Here is a 22,794-nt window from a genome sequence, read left to right on the forward strand (position 1 = left end):
GGGTGAGTGTGCTGCTATAATTATCCAAGTGTTTCTGAAAGTACCCAAGTCTGTGCTCCCCCAAGACATGGAGATGCAGGTATCCTCCAATGCTTGCTGGGCGGATCAGGTGAGATAACCTGTAATGTGATCACAGAGGGCTTTGGATTCACGACGTCTAACCAACTGTGTTTTCTCCTACATTCAAACCCCTCAGAATGACCCTATATTCACATTTGCCCGAGACAATCCCAGTTTATTCCCATCATCCTGGTATAGTTGTTAATAGCACCCTGTTCACTCTCAAAGGAGTCCAGGTTTAGGCAACACAGTATATGTTCATACTATTTTCATCTCCTCTGGATACTCTGATTAATCCCAATTTCAAGAATGTAAACCTGCTGGGAATAGGGGTTGGCTCTCACTTTCTGGTATTTCACAAGAACCGAGGGGTCTGAATTTATCTGACTAAGAACACAGAGGCAGAGCTGAGACCAGGATGGCACTCCAGGTGTGTGGTGAAGCTGGGTGGGAGACCCTCCCTCCTGTGACAATGGGAGTGTGCTTGCTATGGGGATGACTATCGGCCTCAGACTGAAAATGGAGACCTGATTTAGGGGCACTTTTTACTAGGTCATCGTGTGACTTTTGTTTTGTGTTGCTTTATACTTACAAAATAGAAATACACTTATTGTGTTTTTATTTATTTTAGGTCATACATAGGGGTGGGTAAAAGTAGGTTTACAATTTATTCTTATATTATTATTTATTAATTATTGTATTATTGTCTTTTCCCATACAAACAACTACGAAACTTCTTTTGCCCATTCTTGTATGACCATTTTAAGCATCTAGAGACTTATCAAAACGAAAAATAAAAATTATTCGAAACCCTATCATCCGGAGACAGTCATTGTTAATGTTTCATTTTACATCTTTTCAGACTTTTTGTAACCTCTCTCATACCATACATGTATGTACATAAAACCAAATATTATTTCTTTTCTCTTCTTTCTTTCAGAATTATTTTACAAATTTGAATAACATTGTTTATAATATTTTATAACTTATGTTCTCATTAACAATATATTTTGGACATCTTTACATAATAAAAATATATGCTTACATTTTCACTGACTACATTGTATTTCACTGTATGGTATAACATATCTTATTTAGCCAGTTCCCAATGGATAGTACTTAGTTTCACTATGTAGTTTTCTTTTTGGTAATAAATACAATGTTGTGTTAGTATATAATGTTCTATTATATGCATGTAATGTTTAGCTATTAGACCTAAAGTTGTGCATTTTTCTGCTATTAGACACTATAGATATTGTGAGAACAACCTTCTATATTTATGTCTTTGAGGATTTGTCTGAATTATTTCCTTATGATACATTTTTAGGATTGCCATGTTTCAGCTTAAAACATGCTCAGTTTTAAGTGCTTTTGCACCCTATTACTACCCAAGAAGTACAAAAGAAAGTGCATTATCATTGCCTTTAACTCTTAAGTAAGCTTGCAGGCTGGTGGGTTTTTAGGCAAAAATGCTATGAAATTTCTAACAAAATTGTCCAATTGTTTCACATAGCTCTTCCCCTATCCAACTTCCTGTACCAGGGGATTAAAGATGAAAAAGCAAAGTCTGGTAGCGTCCTTTCCTCTGTGCAGGGAATAGCCTCCCGCACTGTGCAGTCTGAGTTACTGAATTGTATCCAGTGTATCCAGTCTGTTTAGTTAATGTGTGTGGGGTTTGCCAGTTTCAGGAACATCATTTACTGGTGTACCTATTTTGTCAGAGCCAGGTGACTTGTTTCTTTACTGACGATATTGTTTTGTCCTTTGTTTTAAGTTAAAGAAATGTCAACGATTAGGAGTTTTGAAGGATTCCAGCCTGTGTCTTTGAAACAAGAGGGAGATGACCAACCCTCAGAGACTGATCAACTGTCCATGGAAGAAGGGGACCCAGGACCAACGCAGATTTCAAGGCAGCCAAGTGTAACTGAATCCACACTCTCCCCTAATCCTTATCACCGGATTAATATCGCACGGAAGTACTTTGTTACACGGGTAAAATCACTGGTGCTCTTAAATGCTAGACCTTAAAAAACTCCTGTCTTTCTATATACCTCATGTTTTACCAAGTGTTTTCATATTTGTTATCTTATGTAATAGTCACAATAACTGTGAGGTAGATATTTTTACCCCCATGTTACAAGGGAAGGATCTAAATTTCAGAGAGATTAAGAGAGTGTGTTTTTGATCACCAGATAGTGCCAAGGAGAAGCAGGTCCACTAGTGTCCATGCATCTTCACCTCCTCGGTCCTGTGTTTATGCCAAACCTGACTTCAACAAATTAATGTCCTATGGAGAGAAAACCCAGAGCAGCTGAGATGTAAAGCTGTGAGCCCAGAGTGGATATTTGTTATGTTTTGTAAACATGGGTGGTGAAGTGGAAAGGCTTGCTGAGAATGTGCTGAACCTCATCAGGGTCTACATCGGGATGCTGCACGACAGTGTGGGGGAGGGGCTTTCACATCTCAATCCTGGAGCTGCAGTCTGGAGCCCAGTGCACTGTCTATGCATTGCAGCTGGGAAAGTCAATTGATGGGTGGGTAATGAGGGTGAGGTGTGTATATCTGGATGGAAAAACATGATGTTTTAAACTTCTAGCATTTGAATCAATAGAAACTGCTTCAGTGGTTTTTAGTACCTGTCTCTGTCTTGAACTCTCCTTCCTACTTAGAAGTCTTCTTTCCCAGTCTTCCAACATTCTCGTCAACAGGGGAGTGGTTAGCTCATAGGCTACAACAGCTGGGGACAAAATTGGGGACTGTGCGCTGTGACAGTAGAGACCACCTTGTTTCTCAAGGGTACCTGGGGCCTCTCATCAGCTTGGATAACCTTTTCCTCCTCTTATGGTTCATCAGCTACGATTGCTTAGCTCTATCTCGAAAAGCCGAGTGCCTCCTCTGAACAAAGGACTCCTCAAGGCTCATCGCTCGAGGTATATTAGGGTAATCATTTGATTATGGAGACACATTCAAAGACAACTTCTTGTGAAAGAAACAATGCTTGATCCACATGGGGAAAGATATTTTTAAACTCCCTGTAGGACTCTATATTTGCAGATACCTTATCAGAAAGTTGAAAGCGATCAGGGATGGAGAATTATCTCTAAATTTATACTTGAGAATGTAAATTACATATAAACGACTGGGATGAAAACTATTTGATCTTTTAATATTTAATGAATGGTTCCCCATGGCCTTTTTATAGCCTATGTTCTATTGTGAGCAACGAGACTCTAATAAGCAGGTTTGGGACTTCCCATTGTGTAGCAAGATGTCGTTGCTCTCATGACACTAATTTGGCTTTCGCACTCTCTCCCTCTCCTTCTTCTCTTACTGTAGGGTTCCCTGCGTCTTGCTTTTGCATTGGGAACAACTAAATATATTAGTTGTATTGTAATTGTCTGCATGAACCTCTTTCTGGTCTAGAAATTATATATCTCACTGGGCAAAAGTTTTCTCAACTCCCCTCCTTATCCTAAAATCCCTTGAAGAGTATAATAAAGATGATGTTTCTTTCTAACGGCAGAGACTTAACAATAATAAAATAGGATGTATTTCCTTCATTTTCAGGGAAAGACACATTTACTTGGACTGTACAAATCATTACAACTTAGAGATGGTTTTCTTACTTTGTGTGTTTACCACAAAGCAATCCTGTCTGGGCATGATCACAGGATGACAGCCACAAGACAGCTGTCCTTGTATCTGAGTCCCCAGGAGCATTGCTTTCTATTCCCTCCTCTCACTATCTAGTTAAGGAGTACAGTACATGGGGGGAAATTAGCAGCAGACTTGAGTATCCTTTGTCTGACAACTGGCTCCGGGCTAGTCTAGTTCAAGGAAAAGCAAGGGAACAAAGACATATGTCTTTGAAATTCTCTCAGTAGATTTGTTTTGACGAGGATATTCAGTACTAGACTATTAAAGAAGATATTGTCCATTATGCTATACAGTGACGTAAAAACAAAGATCCCACCCTGGCCGGTTTGGCTCAGTGGTTAGAGCATCGGCCTGTGGTCCAGAGAGACCCGGGTTCAGTTCCTGCTAAGGGCATGTACCTCGGTTGCAGTTTGTCCCCGGCCCTGGTTGGTCGTGCAGGTGGCAGCCACTTGATATGTCCCTTTCACGTTGATGTTTCTGTCTCTCTCTCTTCCTCTCTCTCCCTCCCACTCTATCTGAACAAATAATGGAAAAATGTCCTCAGGTGAGGATAAAAAAAAAAAAAGTAAATACATAAAAATAAAGGTTCCCTCCAATGATTTATTTGTTAAAATTTAGAATCAGAACTATATGTGTATTGCTTTGATAAGATTTCTTTCATCAGATGATGAGTAGAGATTATTTTGTCATCATTTTCCATTAGGCTATAAGGAGTCTCAGAACTAACTATTCCATTGCAATAACCATTTGATCCCCAAATCCTGGTATAACTATTTACCTTTAATTTATATTATCAATAAGAATGATAATGCAATCTTTTATTATTCAGTGCTATCAAATTACCAAATGTTTTTGGCGTCTCCCAATGGCTCTGTTACAACTAACATTACCCACCTGACAAATGAGTAAACTGATACACAGGATGACGACATGACTTAACGTGGGCCTCACAGCGAGCAGAAGGGCTGAGATTTATCCCTTGTCCTCACTACGAGCCAAAGCGTTCACACACATTTTTATTTCGTTTCCAACTCTAAGTGGTTGAAGTTAATTATTATGGTACCAATAATAGCAAATGGAGGACAGTAAGGTACTTTGTTGGAGTACATGTATAACTGTTCCTTAAGGACATGGCCAGTGTTTATACTTCAGGAATAACATCACAGACAGGAAGGACATTGACAGAACCCCAGAGACTTCCAAACCATTCAGTAACGAACATCCTTTATTTTTACCATTTAACTTTTGAAAAGTATATAGTAAAACATCACCTCTATCCCCAGTCCCCACCCATCGAATTCCTTCCCCACCCTTAGAGAACCGTTGTTAACATTTCTACATATCCTTTTAGAGTTACCTTCGATATACAACCAAACACACGTTTATTCTTATTTCTTCTACTCCTGTTTATACGAAAGGTGGCATATTTACCCTCTCTTCTGAACATTTTTTTCTTTCACTTAATAATATATTTCAAAATCGTTTCATGTTAATACAAGTTTCCTCTCTTTTAAATATATTTAACATATTTCCTTGTGTAGATGTATCCCGTGATATAGGTAACTAGTCTCCTATTGATAGATATTTGGGTTGCTTCCAAATTTTTGCCATCCCTAAACAAGACTGCAAAGAACACTGTATACATGTCATTTTGCACATATGCAAGAATATCTGTAGTATAACTTCACAGAGGTGTAATGTGCAAAACAAAGAATAAATTATTTTGATAGATTTTGCCAACTGCTTTCCATAAAGAATACAAGTAAGGTTTTGCAAAATTCTACATTATTATATTCATTTTCAAATATTGTTTGGCAAAGTGCCTGGCATAAAAGCATTCAACAAAATACTTATTTTAGGATTATTTCATTAGTTTCCCATTCCATTGTGTGTGTCTGTTTTTTTTTTTTTTTTCCTAATGTAAAGTATTGATTCCAACACCAAATTATATTAACTGCGGCAGAAATTATGTGAATATAGGAAGAGACAGGAAAAATACCCATGATAAGTCATTATAGAAAATACTGTTTTTTAGAGAATTTGATCAGCAGGCCGGGTAGAGTCAGGCCGCACCGTGGGAGCTGAGGTTGCGTAATGGGACCATTGTCATGGGATCATAGGAAATGTCCCTCCGCGGTTGTCCAGTCTTCCAGTACGGTCACTGCAAACCAGTGATGTTGGCACAACCTCCTGTCAGTGGCAGCTCGAGGACTCTGACTGGCGTCCCAGAACGTCACCGGGTCCACGGCATTCGGGGTTGCTCGGCGTGGGAGCTTTCTGACAGCCCTTCACTAGCGGCAGGGGGTGGTCAGAACGTCACCGGGTCCACGGCATTCGGGGCTGCTAGGCGTGGGAGCTTTCTGACAGCCCTTCACCAGCGGCAGGGGGTGGTCAGAACGTCACCGGGTCCACGGCATTCGGGGCTGCTAGGCGTGGGAGCTTTCTGACAGCCCTTCACTAGCGGCAGGGGGGTCAGAACGTCACCGGGTCCACGGCATTCGGGGCTGCTAGGCGTGGGAGCTTTCTGACAGCCCTTCACTAGCGGCAGGGGGGTCAGAACGTCACCGGGTCCACGGCATTCGGGGCTGCTAGGCGTGGGAGCTTTCTGACAGCCCTTCACTAGCAGCAGGGGGTGGTCAGAAGTCATTCAGTTTACTGTCTGACCACCCAACTCAACAGGAAACTTGTTAAAATGATAGAATCCAGATCTCTTGGTATAAGGGCTACGATCATCTATTCTTAAAGATGCCAAGGAGGTTTTGATCACCAACTTGTCTCAGAAAGCTTTGTTTGGCCTCCTACTTAGATCAGAAGGCAGAGGCCAAGGAAAGTCAAATACAGTACTTGTCTATAAGTCACAGAATTCATTCACAGCAGCTCTGGAATACGAACCCCGGTCACTCAGCTCTGTTGAGGGGTCGGCCTGTCCCTTTCCTGGCTAACGTGGGCTGTGTGCAGGGCATTGGAGGAAGGGACGAGCCATGTAAGTAAAGCGCTATACCTCTACCCCCACTTATTTGAGGCAGCTCCATTCTGTTCCTATTTTTCACATATGGATTCTTATATAAAATATTTCTTGATCAATGGACTCTGTGTCTAAAATGTTGAAAGCTTTTTATCATAGACTGAGAAGACAAACTCACCAAAACCCACCACCACCCCACCTCTGGGAGGAAACGGTATTTGAGTGGGTCCTAGCCAGGGTCCCTGTTTCCTTTTGTGAGAGAAGGGTCTCAGGCTGGGAGTATTAGGAATGTTAATATAGAGAGAAAAGAAGGCATTTAGTATTAAAGCCCTATTATATAGAGAATATATGAAAAGTTGCAATAACCCCATAACCCAGACTTGGGAATGAGGCAAGCACTGCATTGTGGGCACAGAAATGGACTGTCTCGGCTTCTTGTATCTGCCATTTCCTAGCTGAGTGAACTTGACAAGTTACTCCCCCACACTGGTCCCTGTTTTTCTACACCTATAAAAGGAAATGGCTTAGTCTAAATAAGCTCTAGGCTGTAGTCATTCATTCTCAACCTTGTCTACACATTGGAGTCATCTGGGTACTTGAAAAAATACTGAAGGACTGATATGTGTGTCCCATCCATTGAGTATCTGATGTAATTAGCCTGATGCACTGCGTGGGCATTAGGGTCTTTTAAAGCTTCCCTGGTTGTTCTGATGAGCAGCTAAGGTGGAGAATGGCTCTCGAGAGATCAATGGCGCTCATAGTAGGGTCTCACAGCAACAGAATCACCTGAGAACTTGACAGAAATGCCAGTTCTTAAGCCCACTTCAGACCTACTAAATCAGAAACTTGGGGACCGTGCCTAGGCATCTGTGTTTTAAAACACACTTCAGGTAATTCTGATGTGCTCTGCAGTTTTAAAAAACCACTGAGCTAGAGGATCTACAAATTCCCAATCAGGACAGGGATTGATCCATGTTATACTAGCGGTAGGCCCATATGTAGGACACCTGCTTAGAGAAGGGAGCAGAAAGTGAAGTAAGGAAACAGACAAGTCTCTTTCTTAGAGACAGCTAAAATAATAGTCAGAACTTTGGAAGAAGGTTTCTCTTTCGTGTTTTATTGCCATGTTCTCTTTGAAGAGAGAAAGGTTTGACTTTAAAAATGTGTAGATTGCTAAATGCTTTGAACTTCTTATACACGTGTTGGTTCAGAAGAACTCGCCCTCTGAGAGTGTCTGTCTTTGTTTCTGTGAGAGAGGGGGAGTACGATCATGGAAGGAGGATTTGATCACTTTTGTCTCACCCAAGAAGAGCAGCTTAGTAAATACCAGGGTTCAAGGCTAAGTCCTCCAGCAGATAGTGCCTAGAACAAATAGGCCAATCTAAGAACTATATTTCCTGCTCAGCTTTTTGGAGAAGTTGCAGAACTATAATAACTAATCACAAGCACAAACAGTACTCAGTCTTCCCTAAACTAGGTATTTTCTTTTTCCCACTCAGCCGGGGGCCATTGAGACCGCCATGGAAGACTTGAAAGACCACATAACCAAGACATCTGGAGAGAAAATTCAAGGCTTCTGGCTCTTGACAGAGTGAGTAGTTATGGTTCAGTGAAGGGAAGTAGAAATCTAGCATTTTTTTTGACACCACTGTAACAGAATAGGAGATGGACCTGTGGAAGAATTTCTTCTGGTTGTCATGTAAGATAATTGACATATCCAGGTAGAAAGTAAAGTTTCATGGTGCCCCATGGGTGATGGTTTGACCAGGTTTGACTCCTACAACTGTTTCTCAATCTAGTCTCTTCACTCAGGTATCCCTGTGACTACCTTCGGTCAGGCCCTCATCACAGATCTCAAGGACGGTTGCATTAGCCTCTTAACTGGACACTGGTTCCAATCTCTGGCTCTTATAAGCACTCTCTCTTCAACCACATAAGGCTACTAACCATCCCACTCTGGGTAGAAAGGGAAGGAATATAGGAAAGAGGATGAACAAGGTCAACATATACAGTTTGAATTTTATCTTGTGTATAATAATATGAGCAGCAAAACAGGGAAAATCATGCAGAATAGAGAAGACAGGCCACCGGTCCAATTAGGACAGCAGTTTTCAACCTGTGGGTTGTGGTCCCTTTGGGGGTCGAATGACCCTTTCACAGGGGTTGCCTAAGAACATCGGAAAACACGTATTTCTGATGGCAATTCATAACAGTAGCAAAATTACAGTTATGAAGTAGCAACAAAAATAATGTGGTTGGGGGTTGCCACAACATGAGGAACTGTATTAAAGGGTGTGGCATTACGAAGGTTGAGAACCACTGAATTAGGATACAAAAACCAAGGTTAAAACTTAAGTTCTTATCACTTTAATACTCCATTTTCCCTCAGATCTTATATTGTCTATAAGGGCTCTCATTGCAGATGACACCATGAAGGTGGTTACCTCTCTGTCCTGTATTGAAACTCTAGTGTCTGTGTGACCTTTTTTTTCACCCACCATGAGAATATTAGGAATACCATCATTTTTACAATGATATGTAAATTATTCACATACTAAGGGGAAAAGACGAGGCGTTCCTGCTACAGAATCCTAATATTAAATGGAAAATGAAATTAGAACTCCATTTCAGAACTTAATTGGTTTAGTGAGTATCTGTCTTAGTAACGTGATCACCAAAAGTTGCAGCTCAGTACTTCCTCTACCTTTAGTAGGGAGGGTCTGATCTAGCAGCATGCCAGAGCCAGTCCACACTGGCTCAAAAGAAGTGAATGGTACGCCCAGCCAGTGTGGCTCAAGAAGTCACTGGTTTGATTCCCAGTCAGGGCACATGCCCAAGTCATGGGCCTGATCCCCAGTGGGGGGCATGCAGGAGGCGGCCAATCGATGTTCTGTCTCATCGATGTTTCTATTTCTCTCTCTCTCCCTCTCCCTTTCTCTTTCTAAAATCAATAAGGAAAAAATATTTTTAAGAAAATAAATGAATGGTACAATTGCAGGAATTTTGAAAAACAGTTGTTAATTCTTAAAATTAAATTATATAAAGTTTCTAACCAAATAAATTAAACTTAAAACAAAAGTAATATACTCAAAACTCCTTGCTTTCTGATTATTTTGCTGTTACGTACGGTCTTGGGGTTGTTTATGCCTCTAACATCTGTGTGATGAAAATACCATATGACGGTGTGCTGCTTGCTACCTATCTCTTCCCAACTGCAAACCCAGTGATGCCACATTGGCAGCTCAGAATTCACCCTGGTGGCAGTGATTACACCATGGCAATCAGCGTATAACAGAGGTCAGAGCTTGATTTATTGTTTTGTAATAGCACAAAAAATATTGAGGAAATATTCCTCCAACATTCAAAAGCTGTTATTCAATTCAGAAAGAAAAAAAAAATCACCCTTTTTACTGATCAGTGGATGAAGACTAGGCAGGTGGTTGAGGAAAGGTGATGTCAGGCAGAGGCTACAAGGTTGTAGAGGGGCTGTAGTCTGGGCCTGAGGCTGAGGCCGAAGCCATTGGCTGTTCTCATACCTACCCTGTGGACCCGCCAGCCCAAGCTGGGAAGGACGGAATCCTCTTCTTCCTGCTCCATCCATCTAGTGCTGTCTACTGCACAAGACAACATGGTACACACTTAAAAGGAAACATGCTTCAAAGAATTCTGTTTATCATAGAGCATATACTAAAGGGTGCATTTAGAACTGAGAGGCAATAAACTGGTAACTGGTAGCTGAGCTTGGTGGACCTCTGTGTTTAATCATCTAGGAGGAAGGAGTCCAGGGTCACTCTTGGGCTTTGTCCTGGGAAACTGATGGGTTGGCTGGGCCACTATTCCAGGTTTAGAATAAAAACATTCCACTTGATTGAGAAACCACCATATGCCAAACATCATAAAAGGAAGTTGGTGCACATAATTTCACTTTCTCCTCCCAAACAATCTTGTCATTCACTCTTTACAGAACTTGTTGAGTACAGATTTGGGGAAAATGTATCTGAGATCTCCATTAGAGCATCCACAGAGATGTTGAATAGATTGTTTTACATATGGGTCTCGATCCTGTCTTTATAAGTAGTTTATCAAAAAGGAGAATAATCCTGATTTTTATTATCTTGCCTTCTATAGAAGCTTAAATCACATTAGGTCAGTAAAAGCATTTTTTGTAGGAATGCCATCTGAATTAGTTCAGGTGGGCTGCTGTGCAAGGCTCTAAGTTGACAGCTGTGTCATTCAGTAACATTAGCTTGCTCTGCTACTCACCAGCACTGAAGATGGGTGGACTTGAGTAGATTTTATCTTTTTTATTTTTTTAATTTGTGACTGTGTTTGAATATGTTCTTTAGTTCACTAGAAATTCACTGTTCTTGAAAAAGCACAGCCACTATTAATATTTGCTATATGTTATTGCAGATTTTCTCCATGCGTTTTTGCCAAAGATTATTATAGTACAATAGATAACATTTATTGAGCACGTAAATTGTACCAAGTATTGTGATGAGGACTTTCCGTGCATTTGCCATTGTATTAGCATAATACATATAATCCTGATGATCTCTAAATGGCACTTCTCTTAGGTTTTTCCTTGTGTTTATCATGCAGTTTTTGTAAAGTGACTCAGTCATTCATCTATTATTGGACAATTACTTCCCCAATTGTCGATGGCTACACACACTTACGGGGTTAGATTATTCCTTTAAACTTGAACCACAAAGTACGGGATATTTACAAGTGGGGCAGAGTAAAACTCCATGATTAGAAAGAGAAATGAAAATATATAAGGCATTCCCAATTTGTTTTTGAAAAAAATAATAAATCATATTTCTATAGCACTTTATAGTTTAAAAAGTGCTGTGTTTTGCCCTGACCGGTTTTGCTCAGTGGTTAGAACATCAGGTTTGATTGCAGTCAAGGGCACCATACCTCTGTTGCAATTTGTCCCCAGCCCTGGTTGGGGTCATGCGGGAGGCACCTACTCGATGTGTCCCTTTCACGTTGATGTTTCTCTCTCTCTCTCTCTTTCTCTGTTCTCTCTCTTCCTCCCACTCTATCTGAACAAAAATGGAAAAGTGTCCTTGGGTGAGGATAAAAACAAAAAGTGCTCTATTTCATTTCAGTCAGTCTTCATTGCAATCGTCTGGGATAGGACACATTACCTCCAGTACACTCACGAGGACGTCAAGGCTCAGAAGAGTTACACAGCCCTTGAGCAGCAGAGAGAAGGCCCCAGTGCGTTATGCTGGCTTGCCTGTTGCTAAAATAGTCCTTCAGCTCCTGCGCAGAGATTGCGCATGTGCCTCTTACTAAATTGTAGCATGCGGTTCCTCTGGCAGGAGCATGTTGGGTAAACTCAGAATTCTGTTTCTCGGGCTTGGGGTAAGTGGTGGTATGCAGAGCATCTCTCCTGAATTTAGAAATATTCCCCAGAAGAAAGTTGCATCTTAGATGTTTAAATAAAAAGAAAGGCATCCTGGGAGACTAAGGGGCCTTGAGGAACAAGTGACTTGGAACTATTTTCCAGGTACCAGGTGCCTCCTGGGAGTACGCTGAGCCCCCAACAGCACTGCGTGTGATTGCTTTTACACCTGCTCTCACACCGATCCTTAGAGCCACAGGAGAAGGCAAGGGAGGAACTATTGGCTTCGTTTTATGAATGAAGAAACCCAGAGATGAAATGACCTGCCTAAGGGCAACCACTTATGAAGGGTCTCAGGAGGGCTGGACTTCACGGCGGCCCACCCAACCTTGTTGTCTTCTCATAGTGCTGTTCTCACTGCTTGGGATGTTTTTCATCCCTGACACAGTGATCACCGCAGCTTGAATTGGTTAAAGGATCTTTGTGCCTGTGTCGGTTTGTTTGTGGGTTGCCTTGTTGTTTGCAGGGGGAAGGGTCAGAGATGCACTGAAGAGGTTCAGCGACACCTTTCCTCTCCAGATCATACTCTGTCTTTTACTGTTTCTTTGACTTTTTTTCAGTCTTTTTCTAGAATTAACTAAGAAGTCAGATGCCAATCACATTTTATCTTGTTACAGCCTAATTCTGTTATAAGGAACACTGAACGATTTTTGTAAAAATATGTGTGTGTGTGTGTGTATGTGTGTGTGTGTGTTTGCTACTATAGTTAAACAAATAAAAAGATTTAAAAATCTGGAAATCAAGGATGTCTTACCCTTTTTGTCATGAATAATAAACACACTATGAAAATTAAGTTAACATTCTAAACTGTTTCTCCTACCCAATTCCATGATTTCTGCGTACTTTTACGTACATATTGGAGATGCTTGTGATTCAGTGTGGTCTCGGAATCCGCAGAATCAGCAGCACTGAGGAACTTGTTAGCAGTGCTGACCCTCAGGAACCACACAGACATACTGAGCCTGAAACTGTTTTCACAGGATCCCCAGTTGACTCCTGTATGCATTACAGTTTGAGAAGCACTTGTCCGGATCACTCTCATGTTACGGTCCGAGGACTTCAGTGGGTTATCATTGCCTGTGCACTCTTTTGCTTTATCTTTAACACCCTGCATGTCACCCTGGCCAGTGTTGCTCAATGGTTAGAGCATCAGCCTGCACACCAAAGGGTCGAGAGTTTGATTCCTGGGCAAGGGCACGTACCTGGATTGCAGGTGCAATCCCCGGCCCTGGTAAGGGTCATGCAGAAGGCAGCCAATCAATGTGACTCTCTCACATTGATGTTTCTCCCTCTTTCTCTTCCTCCCTTCCACTCCCTCAAAAAATAAATGGGAAAAAGTCTTCTAGTGAGGATTAACCCCACCACCAAAGAAAGACCCTGCATGTCATGGACTGACAACTGAACTGCCTGCTATGTCCCCAAAGTTCCTGACACGGTTTTGTGGCCTCTTCATTGCACTGACCCAGTTGGCTCTATTTTATTTGCCTTTCTCTCCTTTGTGTTCATCTAGATCTTGCCTGTCCTTCAGGAATGTTATATCCATAAAGCATTTCAATAATAATTCAGCCAAAGTAACTTTCTCTCCCTTCTTTGTGCTCAGGTTAGTCTTCATAGCACAGTCCATGCGCACAGTGCAAGGAGGGCGTTTCTTCAGACGGTCTGATCCTGAGTCACCGTGCCCAGGCCGTCTGTGCCGCCTCCCAGCGTTGGGCACAGCGTCTGGCACCTGGTCGGTCTCAGACCTGCCCTGGACTTGACTTGAATTGAATTCTGATAGAGTCATCTCCTGCGGGAGCCTTCCACTGACATGAGCAGGGTCCATCCATCGAGGTCTGCCTCCATTTCCCTGGCCCTCCAAGCAGCCCAAAGCCCAAAGAGACTTCCTCCGTCCTTGGGTGGAAGCGCTAGAGCTGAAAAGTGCCTCGAATCTATCAAGATGTTAATGACCTGTGGCAGGACTCTGGCAGCAAGGAAAGCACCTTCGTTGCCAGAATCCATTTATACTGGGTGGGTGTTTTCGACAACCACTTAATTAAACACATTGCTTTTCTCTATAAATTCCCCGTGGCAGCAGCTTCATCCAGATAGCTAATGGTCCCTGAGTGACCTGAATTATAGGACAGGGAGGGCATTTAGTTACTGCAGTCACAAATGTACTTGGAAGTGTTTGTTTTCCCAAGACAGCTACCAATTAGGGAGGAGTTAGAAAGATCCGAGAGGTGAAAAAAGTCTGATGCAGCTAAATGCCCAGTTCCATCACTTACTGGCGCTATAACCTTGGCCGTATAAATATCTTATATTCTCTGGGCCTCAGTTTTGTCATTTATATGATGGGGATAGAAAGAGGGTTATTAATTTTAGAATTAAGTGACATATACATGTCGAACACCCAAAACAGTCCTTGCCGTATCGCATGTGCCATGTAAGAGCTGGTTTTAATTGTTGTTGTTATTTATTCACATTCACTCATTCATACATTTATTTAAGTATTTCCAAGCTCCATTCATAAGCTACACTCTTCCTAACTGACAAAAATACAGAGGCAAATAAGACAGGTTTCTGTCTTCAGGGAGCTCTCACTTGTGGGGAAGGAGCACATGTAAATGAACACACAAGAGAATATGATACATGCTGGTAGTCATGTGGTGATCCCATGGTGATCCGTGGGAACACAGAACTCACGGTGTCTGTACTGCTGAGTTAGACAAAGGGTATGGACAGATTTAAAGGAGGAAGAGGAATTTCCAAAAAGTTATAATGAGAAAGAACATTCTATGCAGAAGAAAGAATATGTGTCGTAATAGACGCAGGCTCAGGGACCTACAAGCCATTCCGTATGGCTGGATTATAGTGATCAAGAGTGAGACACCTAGAAATAAGCTAGAAAGGTAGAAAGGAGCCAGGAAGACAAGACTTTTGAATTCCAGGCGAATGAATTTAGATTTTTTCCTGGAGTCACTAATTAGAGATCCACAGGCCATTTGAATGCTTTTAGGTAGGATGTGTCTTCTCACTTTGCCAGTATCTTGCCACTCCTCATTGCCTTGGGTGGGACCCACTTCATTCCTGTGGCACAGTGCTGTGTGGTGGGCTCAACCATGTGTGAGCGCCAACTACGCGCATCTCTTCCAGCCACATGTCCAGTGACCTCACATTGGTATACTGAACTCTGTCGTGGCAGGGACATTTATGCCAGGAAATAAAATCAGGGCATCATCATCATTATTATTATTATTTTAGAATGTGTTTATCATTCACAGTATGCTGCTGCCTTTATGTTTTCTTTGGGACCACTATAGGCATTATTTTCTTGAGTTACTGAAAAATATCTAATAGAATATTGACATTTTTAGAAAAGCAGTAGGTCCTGGAAATAATTTGCAATAATTTAAACTTAATTTTGATTATTTAGGAGCCTGCCAATGTGTGTTTTATTAAAGAAAACAAATAAGACCTCAATGTTAATATAGAAGCTATCAACACATTTAAACCACTACAGCTGTTATACAAACAACTATTATAGACTCTTATGAATAAACATGCTGCCTGACTCACAAACAGTAAATTGTCTCCACTCTATGGGGTCCCTAGGTTGTCCCCAAATGCCCTGTAGTGGGGAAGGCAGGGTGGGTTTAGGATAATCCATGTGAAGAGGAGAGAGCCTCTGTTTCCACTGGTCCCTTTAGTAGAAAGAAGTACAAAGTTTAGGAATTGCTGGGCTTCTGAAATGCTGTGCTATGAGAATTAGTGAGAAAAAAAAAAAGACTCCTAAGCAAAGAAAATCACCAAAGAGTAGGAATTGTATAATAATAAAAGGATCAATCCACCATAAAGACAGACAATTCTAAATGTGTAGGCACCAAAAAAACAGATGCAAAATATGCAATCTAAAAACTGACAGAACTGAAAGCAGAAACAGACAAATTCCTGATTACAGGTGGAGACTTCAACACGGTTCTGTCAACAATTGATATGACAAACAGGCAGAAAGATAGCAAGGAGTTAGAAGAGCTCAGTGGGACCTAGCTGCCATTTACAGGGCACGTCACCCTGTAATAGTAGAACACATGTCTTTTCAAGCACCCACAGAACATAAACCAAGATCCAACATATCCTGAACCACAACACAAACATCACCAAGTGGAAAAGAACTGAAAGCACACAGAATATGTTCTCTGACTACACTGGAGGCAAAAAAGAAATTAGTAACAGAAAGATAAAAGGAAAACCTCCAAGCACTTAGAAACAAAGCAGCATACTTCTAAATAACTCATGGGTCAAAGGAAATAAAAAGTACACTGAACCAAAATCAAATAAAAATACAACATATTACAATGTGTGGGATGCAGCTAAAGCAATCCCGAGTGATAAATGTATAGCACTAAAGGAAAAGTGCTCAAATCAATTGAGGGCAAGTCTTAAAACAACAATCTAAGCTCTTACTTTCAAAAAACTAGAAAAAGAGCGCCTAACAAACCCAAAGTGAGAAGAAGAAAGGAAATAATAAAGATAAGAGTAGAAATCAATAATAATAATAAAAAATACAGAAAATTAATGAAGCAAAAGATGGTTCTTTGAAAAGTTTAATAAAATTGACAAGCTTTTAGCAAGGTTGCCAAAAAATAAGAGAGAAGACACAAATTGCCAATACTAGAAATGAAACAGGGGTATCACTACAGACATTGAAAACAACAAAGAAATAATAAGTGATTATAACTAACAGCTTTACACACATAAATTTGACCACTTAGATGTAATGGACCAGTTTCTCTTTTTTCATATTTTATTTATTTATTTTTTATTTTTTTATTGATCCTAGAGAGAGAAAAAGGGAGAGGAAGGAGAGATAGAAATATCGGTGAGAGAGAACATTGATTGGCTGCCTCCTTCATGCCCCCCACTGGGGATCTGGTCTACAACCTGGGCCTGCGCCCCCACCTGGAATCGAACTTGGTGCATGGGTGGACGCTCAGCTACTGAGCCACACCTGCCGGGATGGACTAATTTCTCTAAACACAAAAACTACCACAACACACCCAACATGAAATAGATAATATGAATAGCCCTATAACAATTAGGAAATTGAATTTGTAATTAAAACCTCCCCCAAAAGAATTCTCCAGGCCCAGATGGTTTCACTGGAGAATGCTATAGAGAAGAATCGTTTCCATAATCTTTTCCAGAAAACGGAAGCGGAGGGAACATTTCCCAGCTTATTCTATGACTCGATAGTATTAACCTGATACTAAATCTAGGCAAAGACAGAACAAACATAAAACTACAAACCAATACCCCTAATGAATATAAATGTAAAAATTCTTAACAAAGTGTTAGCAAATAGAATTCATCACATATAAAAAAATTATATGCCATCCCCAACTGGGGTGTATTCCAGAGATGAAAGGCTGCTTTGGCATTGGTAAATTAATCTGTGTAATCCACTATATTAACAGGCTAAAAAAGAAAAACCACATGATTAGATCAATCCATGCACAGAAAGCATTTGGAAAAATTTAACACACCCATTCATGATCAAAGCTCTCAGAAAAATAATAGAAGATAACTTTTTCAATTTGATAAGGAACATCTCCAGAGAACCTACAGTTAACATCATACTATTAGGAAAAGACTAATGTTTTCCCTCTAAGATTGGCAACAAGACAAAAGTGTTTACTCTTATTACCACTATTCAACATAATACTGGAATATCTAGACAGCCTAATAAGTCAAGAAAAGAAAGAAAAGAAAAGAAAAGAAAAGAAAAGAAAAGAAAAGAAAAGAAAAGAAAAGAAAAGAAAAGAAAAAAAAAAAGAAAAGAAAAAGAAAAGACATACAGATCAGTTAGGGAGAAATGAAAACTGTTCCTAATTGTAGATGGCATACTAGCCTTTGTAGAAATTTTTAAGGAATCTACAAAATATTTCCCAGAACCAATAAGTGAGTTTAGCAAGGTTGCAAGATACAAGATCAACGTACAAAAATCAATTGTATTTCTATAAAGAAATGAAAACAAATAGAAATGCAATAACATTTACAATCACTCAAAGAAAGTAGAAGTATCTAGGTGTAAATCAAATAAAATATGTACAGAACTTACATGCTGAAAGCTACAAAACGATCATGAAAGAAATGAAAGAACATCTAATAAATGGCAAGACACATCGTGTTAAGACATTGGAAGACTCAATATAGTAAAGATGTCAATTCTCCACAAATTTGATAACCATGTTTAACGTAATTGCCTTCAAAATATCAGCAAGATATTTTTGTAGGTATAGAAAAGATTACTCTAAAATTTTTATGGAGAGACAAAGGAATTAGAATAGATAAAACAATTCTGAAAGAGAATAAAGTGCATCCAACTGGCAATTCCTATTTTCTACTGTAAAACTACAGCCCTGACCATGGCTGATTAGACAAAGAGATGTTAATCCACTAGCTGGACTGTGACCCCAAAAAAGACACCTCTAAAGAATGACTTGGACTAAAAGGATTCCCTCTCTTGAGAAGTTGAACTTGGACATACAGAGCTACAAAGGCAACTTAGCTATGAGAGCAGTTCTGAATATTCATGTGTAGTCAAGATAAAGAAAACAATTATAGGTCATAGGCGAGGTGGAATTAAAGAGGAACAAACATTGTGGGTAAGTAGACAGAGCACATCAGTCAAGAGAAAACAGATGAGATGTGTAGAGAAACACACAGGCATCATGAGAGAGACAGCCCCTGAGACAGTAGCTTTCATTCCTTGTGGCTTTTCAGGTTTCATAAAGCCCAACCATAAACCCTGTTCTTGGATTTTTGTGGAATGACGTGGAGTATTTTATAACCCATCTCCTCTTCTTGGGCTTGCCTGATTTGGTCTGTGTCCTCTGTACCCAAAGAGCTGTAACTAACAAAGTGCAGTAAGCAGACATCTCTCCCATCAAAAGAAGAAATTAAAACAGTGGAGGTGCAAGATGTGAGCATTTGTTGTATCTTGTCCCTCATTCCTTCCCTTTCTACCACCTCCTCAAAATTAGGTCTTGTTTGCCTGCCAGCCTCTTTGGCTTCTGATCAAATGAATCCCCTCAAATGAATTCAGGGGAGGAGAGAGTGCATCAGGGGGTGGGCCTCTTGTTAGCTCCTGGTGTGCTGTAGGAGACTGGAGCTATTCACCAGCTATTCAGTCATGTTGTGGGAAAGAGAGGGGATGAGGTGTGCCCAGAGTCTTTTCTTTTGTGTAGCTTTTAAAATATCTTCTTACTGAGGGTATGTGGTAGGGAGAGCAAAGTTGCCTGGCTGCGTAGGAACATAAGTGGGAGAAGAAGTGGGTGGAATGTACAAGGCCCGGCCAGGGGGCCAGAGCGCTGGATTCTGGCTCTGGCTCTGGCTCTGTCACTCAGTACTAGGTGCTTGTCACTTTATTGCGGCTTGGTTCCTCCATCTGCAAAGTGGGGAATAGTAACCCTTTAATGTGAAAAACATTCATACGCTGCAAAGAAACTGTGGTTGTTGCAGCGTGTGACCTGGCTTCTGCTTTAAATCTCCCTCCACTCTCCTCCTTGCTGCTCTGGCTTCGGTCGCACTGACTGCCTTGCTGTTTTGTGAACACAATGGACCCTGTCTTGGGCCTTTGTACTAGGTCTTTACTTTATCTCAATGCTATTTCCACAGATTTTTTTCCTGTCTCTTTTTTTGTCAAGGTCTCTATATTTATGTGTCTGTGTCCTTTGGTTTACATCCCTTCCCAGAATGTAAGTACAAGAGGAGCAGAGATTTGTTAGGTCCATCATGATGCCACGAGAGCCTGGAGTGTAATAGATGCTCAAGAAATATTGGATCGCTAAAGGGGATTATTTTTGAACTAGCTACCTGGTATTGCTTTTCTAATGAAAAGCCTTTCTATTCAGTTGAAGAAATTCAATTGAAAATCACTGACTTGACTTTGAGCAATAATTCTTAGCTGCTTCCCTTGTGACTTCTGACTTGGGCTCATATTTGAATCCACTGTTGGCTTCTCTGCCAGGGTATCTAAGTGAGTGTGACATGACTCCTGAAAATAACACTCTCATGGGTTTCCTGTTGGGTTTTTGTTTCAGTTATTCCTGGTCTTTCACAATAGCCATTTGTACAGGGAACTTCACATATTATTATGTGATATTATGGTCTATATTTTAAGATAGAGTAACTCAAACATAACTTCTAATATAATGAAAATACACCCAGCTGTGTTAGACAAATAAACAGCCAAACAGACAAAAACATGTCTTTTACATGTGGCATTAAACTACTATTTCAATGTTTTTGAACATTGAAATAGATATAATTTTTTGTATATGTAAAAACTAATAAGTTAGAGGAATTCTTATTAAGTAATTTATTTCAATCAGCCATTCATTAATTTTATTAACTCAATAAATGTTGCAAAATTGTTTAAAGGGGATTTAGAGGAGTTCATTGTCATCATCATCATATTAGTAGCCAACAATAGTTGAGTATTTTATGTGCTTTGTATTTTACTAAGTGTTCTATATGAACTATTTCTTAAAGTCACAACAGTCCTGTGAGGTATGCATTATTATTTATTGTTTTCATTTTGAAGATGTGAAAAATGAACTTTAGAAAGGGAAAGTAACTTCTGCAAGACCTTACAGCTTGTAAAAGTCAGAGCTGTGTCTCCAGACCCAGGATGTGTGATAGGAACCCTACTACAGCTCAAGAACCCAGCACTTGAAATGTAAGATAAAATAAAAACTTATATATGGTTCAAATGAGCCTTAAACTTATGGGAGTCTTGACAAAACTGCTGGTCAAGTGCAGTTTGTCTTCAGAGAAGGGACATAAGAAAAGATATGAACATTCACAAAGCAGTTTATCTTTACCAGGTCCAAGTTGGGACTATAACATGATGTAGTGATGCTCTCTGGTCTTGGTCATCCTGGCTAGGGGAGTGAAGAGCAGAAGAGGTTCATTCCTGGAGTAAAAACACTTTTGATAAAGTGAAGGTGGTCAGGACTAATTATCTGGATGGAACAAGCACTCCTTGAAATTATTCTGGGGCATTCCAATGGGAACTGTTGGGTAAACCACAAATCTTCCAATGCCATCTAAAATTCTTCAGGTCTAAACTCAAAGGATCCCCCTAGGTGGCTGAAATCTTCTAGGTATGACTCAAATTCCTAGATCAGCTCCTGAAAATGTCCTGGTCCTTCAAAACCTGGTCTGTATCTGGGTAGCTTTGACGAGGATATATATATGCCTGGGATCCCATCTCAGCAATCCTGAATCAGAACCTTCATGGGTGCTACCCTCCTTTCTAAGGGTAATTTTATTTTCATTATTTTAATTTAAACACAATTTAATTTACAAACACGTTTCATCCAGCAAGGCATTCTGTACACGTTGCTATACAGGTTTGCACATGTACATCCCTGCGTAGGCTGCTCCCTCTGTCTCAAGTTCATCACTCTGTCTTCCACATCATGTTCTCTTCTGCTTATCCTTCAAAACCTACAACGCATTTTACCAGAGCCTTGCCTGACTTCCTAAGTGGTTTAAGATGCCTTTCTGTAGAGCAACGTGTTTAATTAAAACCCTAGGCTCTGGGGAAAGACTCCCCCAGTTTCAGTTTCAGTTTCAGTATTTGGCTGTAGGACTTTGGGCAAGTGATTTAACCTTTTAATGCCTTCATGTCTTATCTGAAAAGTGGGGATAAGGACACTCCTCACAGGGTTGCTGTGAGCATAAATTAAGAAGTTTATATGAAGCACTTAGAGCAAACACTCATACAAAATAAGCATGAAATGTAAGCCATTAATCATGACTTCCATTGCACTGTGTACAAATTTCCACATTATTTATCTCTCAGTACCATAATACTTGATTTAACAGTCTTCTCCAATATTAGATTATATGTTTCTTAAGGACAGAGATGATTGTAGATTACTTTATGGTCTGAGAACCTATATAATATCTTTAATACAGTATAGACGCTTGGGAATAATTATTGATTAGTTGGAGAGATTTCATTCCATCCCCGCGGATGTGGCAGTTTGGTAAAGTAGAAAGCTCAAAGGCTTAAAGTGAAATGTACCTCAGAGGAATCCTGGCTGAGTTACTTAGAATAACTTAACATCCTGTGTCAGTCAGCTGGCCCTGCTATGACAAAATACCATAGACTTGGTGGCTTCAACAACAGATATTTATTTCTCACAGTTCTGGAGGCTGGAAGTCAAAGATCAAGATGCCTACAGATTGCATCTTTTTTTTTAAATTTATTTTTGTTACAGATGTTTCTCCTTTTTCCCCCATTGACACCCTCCTCCTGATCCCACCCCCCCAATGGTCCCCCATCATTGTTGTCTATATGCATTGGTTATGCATATGTGCATATAAGTTCTTTAGTTTATCTCTTCCCTCCTACCCCCACCCCCTATTTCTGAGGTTTGTTAGTCTGAACCCCACTTCCATGTCTCTAGGTCTATTTTGTTCACCAGTTTATTTTGTTCATGATATTCCACAAATAAGTGAGATCATGTGATACTTGTCTTTCTCTGATTGGCTTATTTCACTCAGCATAATACTCCCAGGTCCCTCCATGTCATCTCAAAGGATAAGAGATCTTTCTTACAGCTGCATAGTACTCCATTGTGTATATGTACCACTGCTTTTTTATCCATTCATCTACTGATGGACACTTGGGCTGTCTCCAGAT

The 22,794-nt window shown here is 40.3% G+C and overlaps 1 protein-coding gene across 1 annotated transcript in view; it reads left to right on the forward strand.

Annotated features, from left to right (window-relative positions):
- Positions 1 to 22,794, forward strand: part of TPRG1 (tumor protein p63 regulated 1) — a 134,236-nt gene that overhangs the window by 29,599 nt on the left and 81,843 nt on the right. The window contains exons 2-3 of the mRNA XM_036243153.1: positions 1,835 to 2,052; positions 8,182 to 8,273. Coding sequence (XP_036099046.1) covers positions 1,843 to 2,052; positions 8,182 to 8,273 — 302 coding nt within the window. The 5' untranslated portion in view covers positions 1,835 to 1,842. The remainder of the gene's footprint in view (positions 1 to 1,834; positions 2,053 to 8,181; positions 8,274 to 22,794) is intronic.

Source organism: Molossus molossus, unplaced genomic scaffold (assembly GCF_014108415.1).
Source record: "Molossus molossus isolate mMolMol1 unplaced genomic scaffold, mMolMol1.p scaffold_m16_p_5, whole genome shotgun sequence".
Lineage (NCBI taxonomy): Eukaryota > Metazoa > Chordata > Mammalia > Chiroptera > Molossidae > Molossus > Molossus molossus.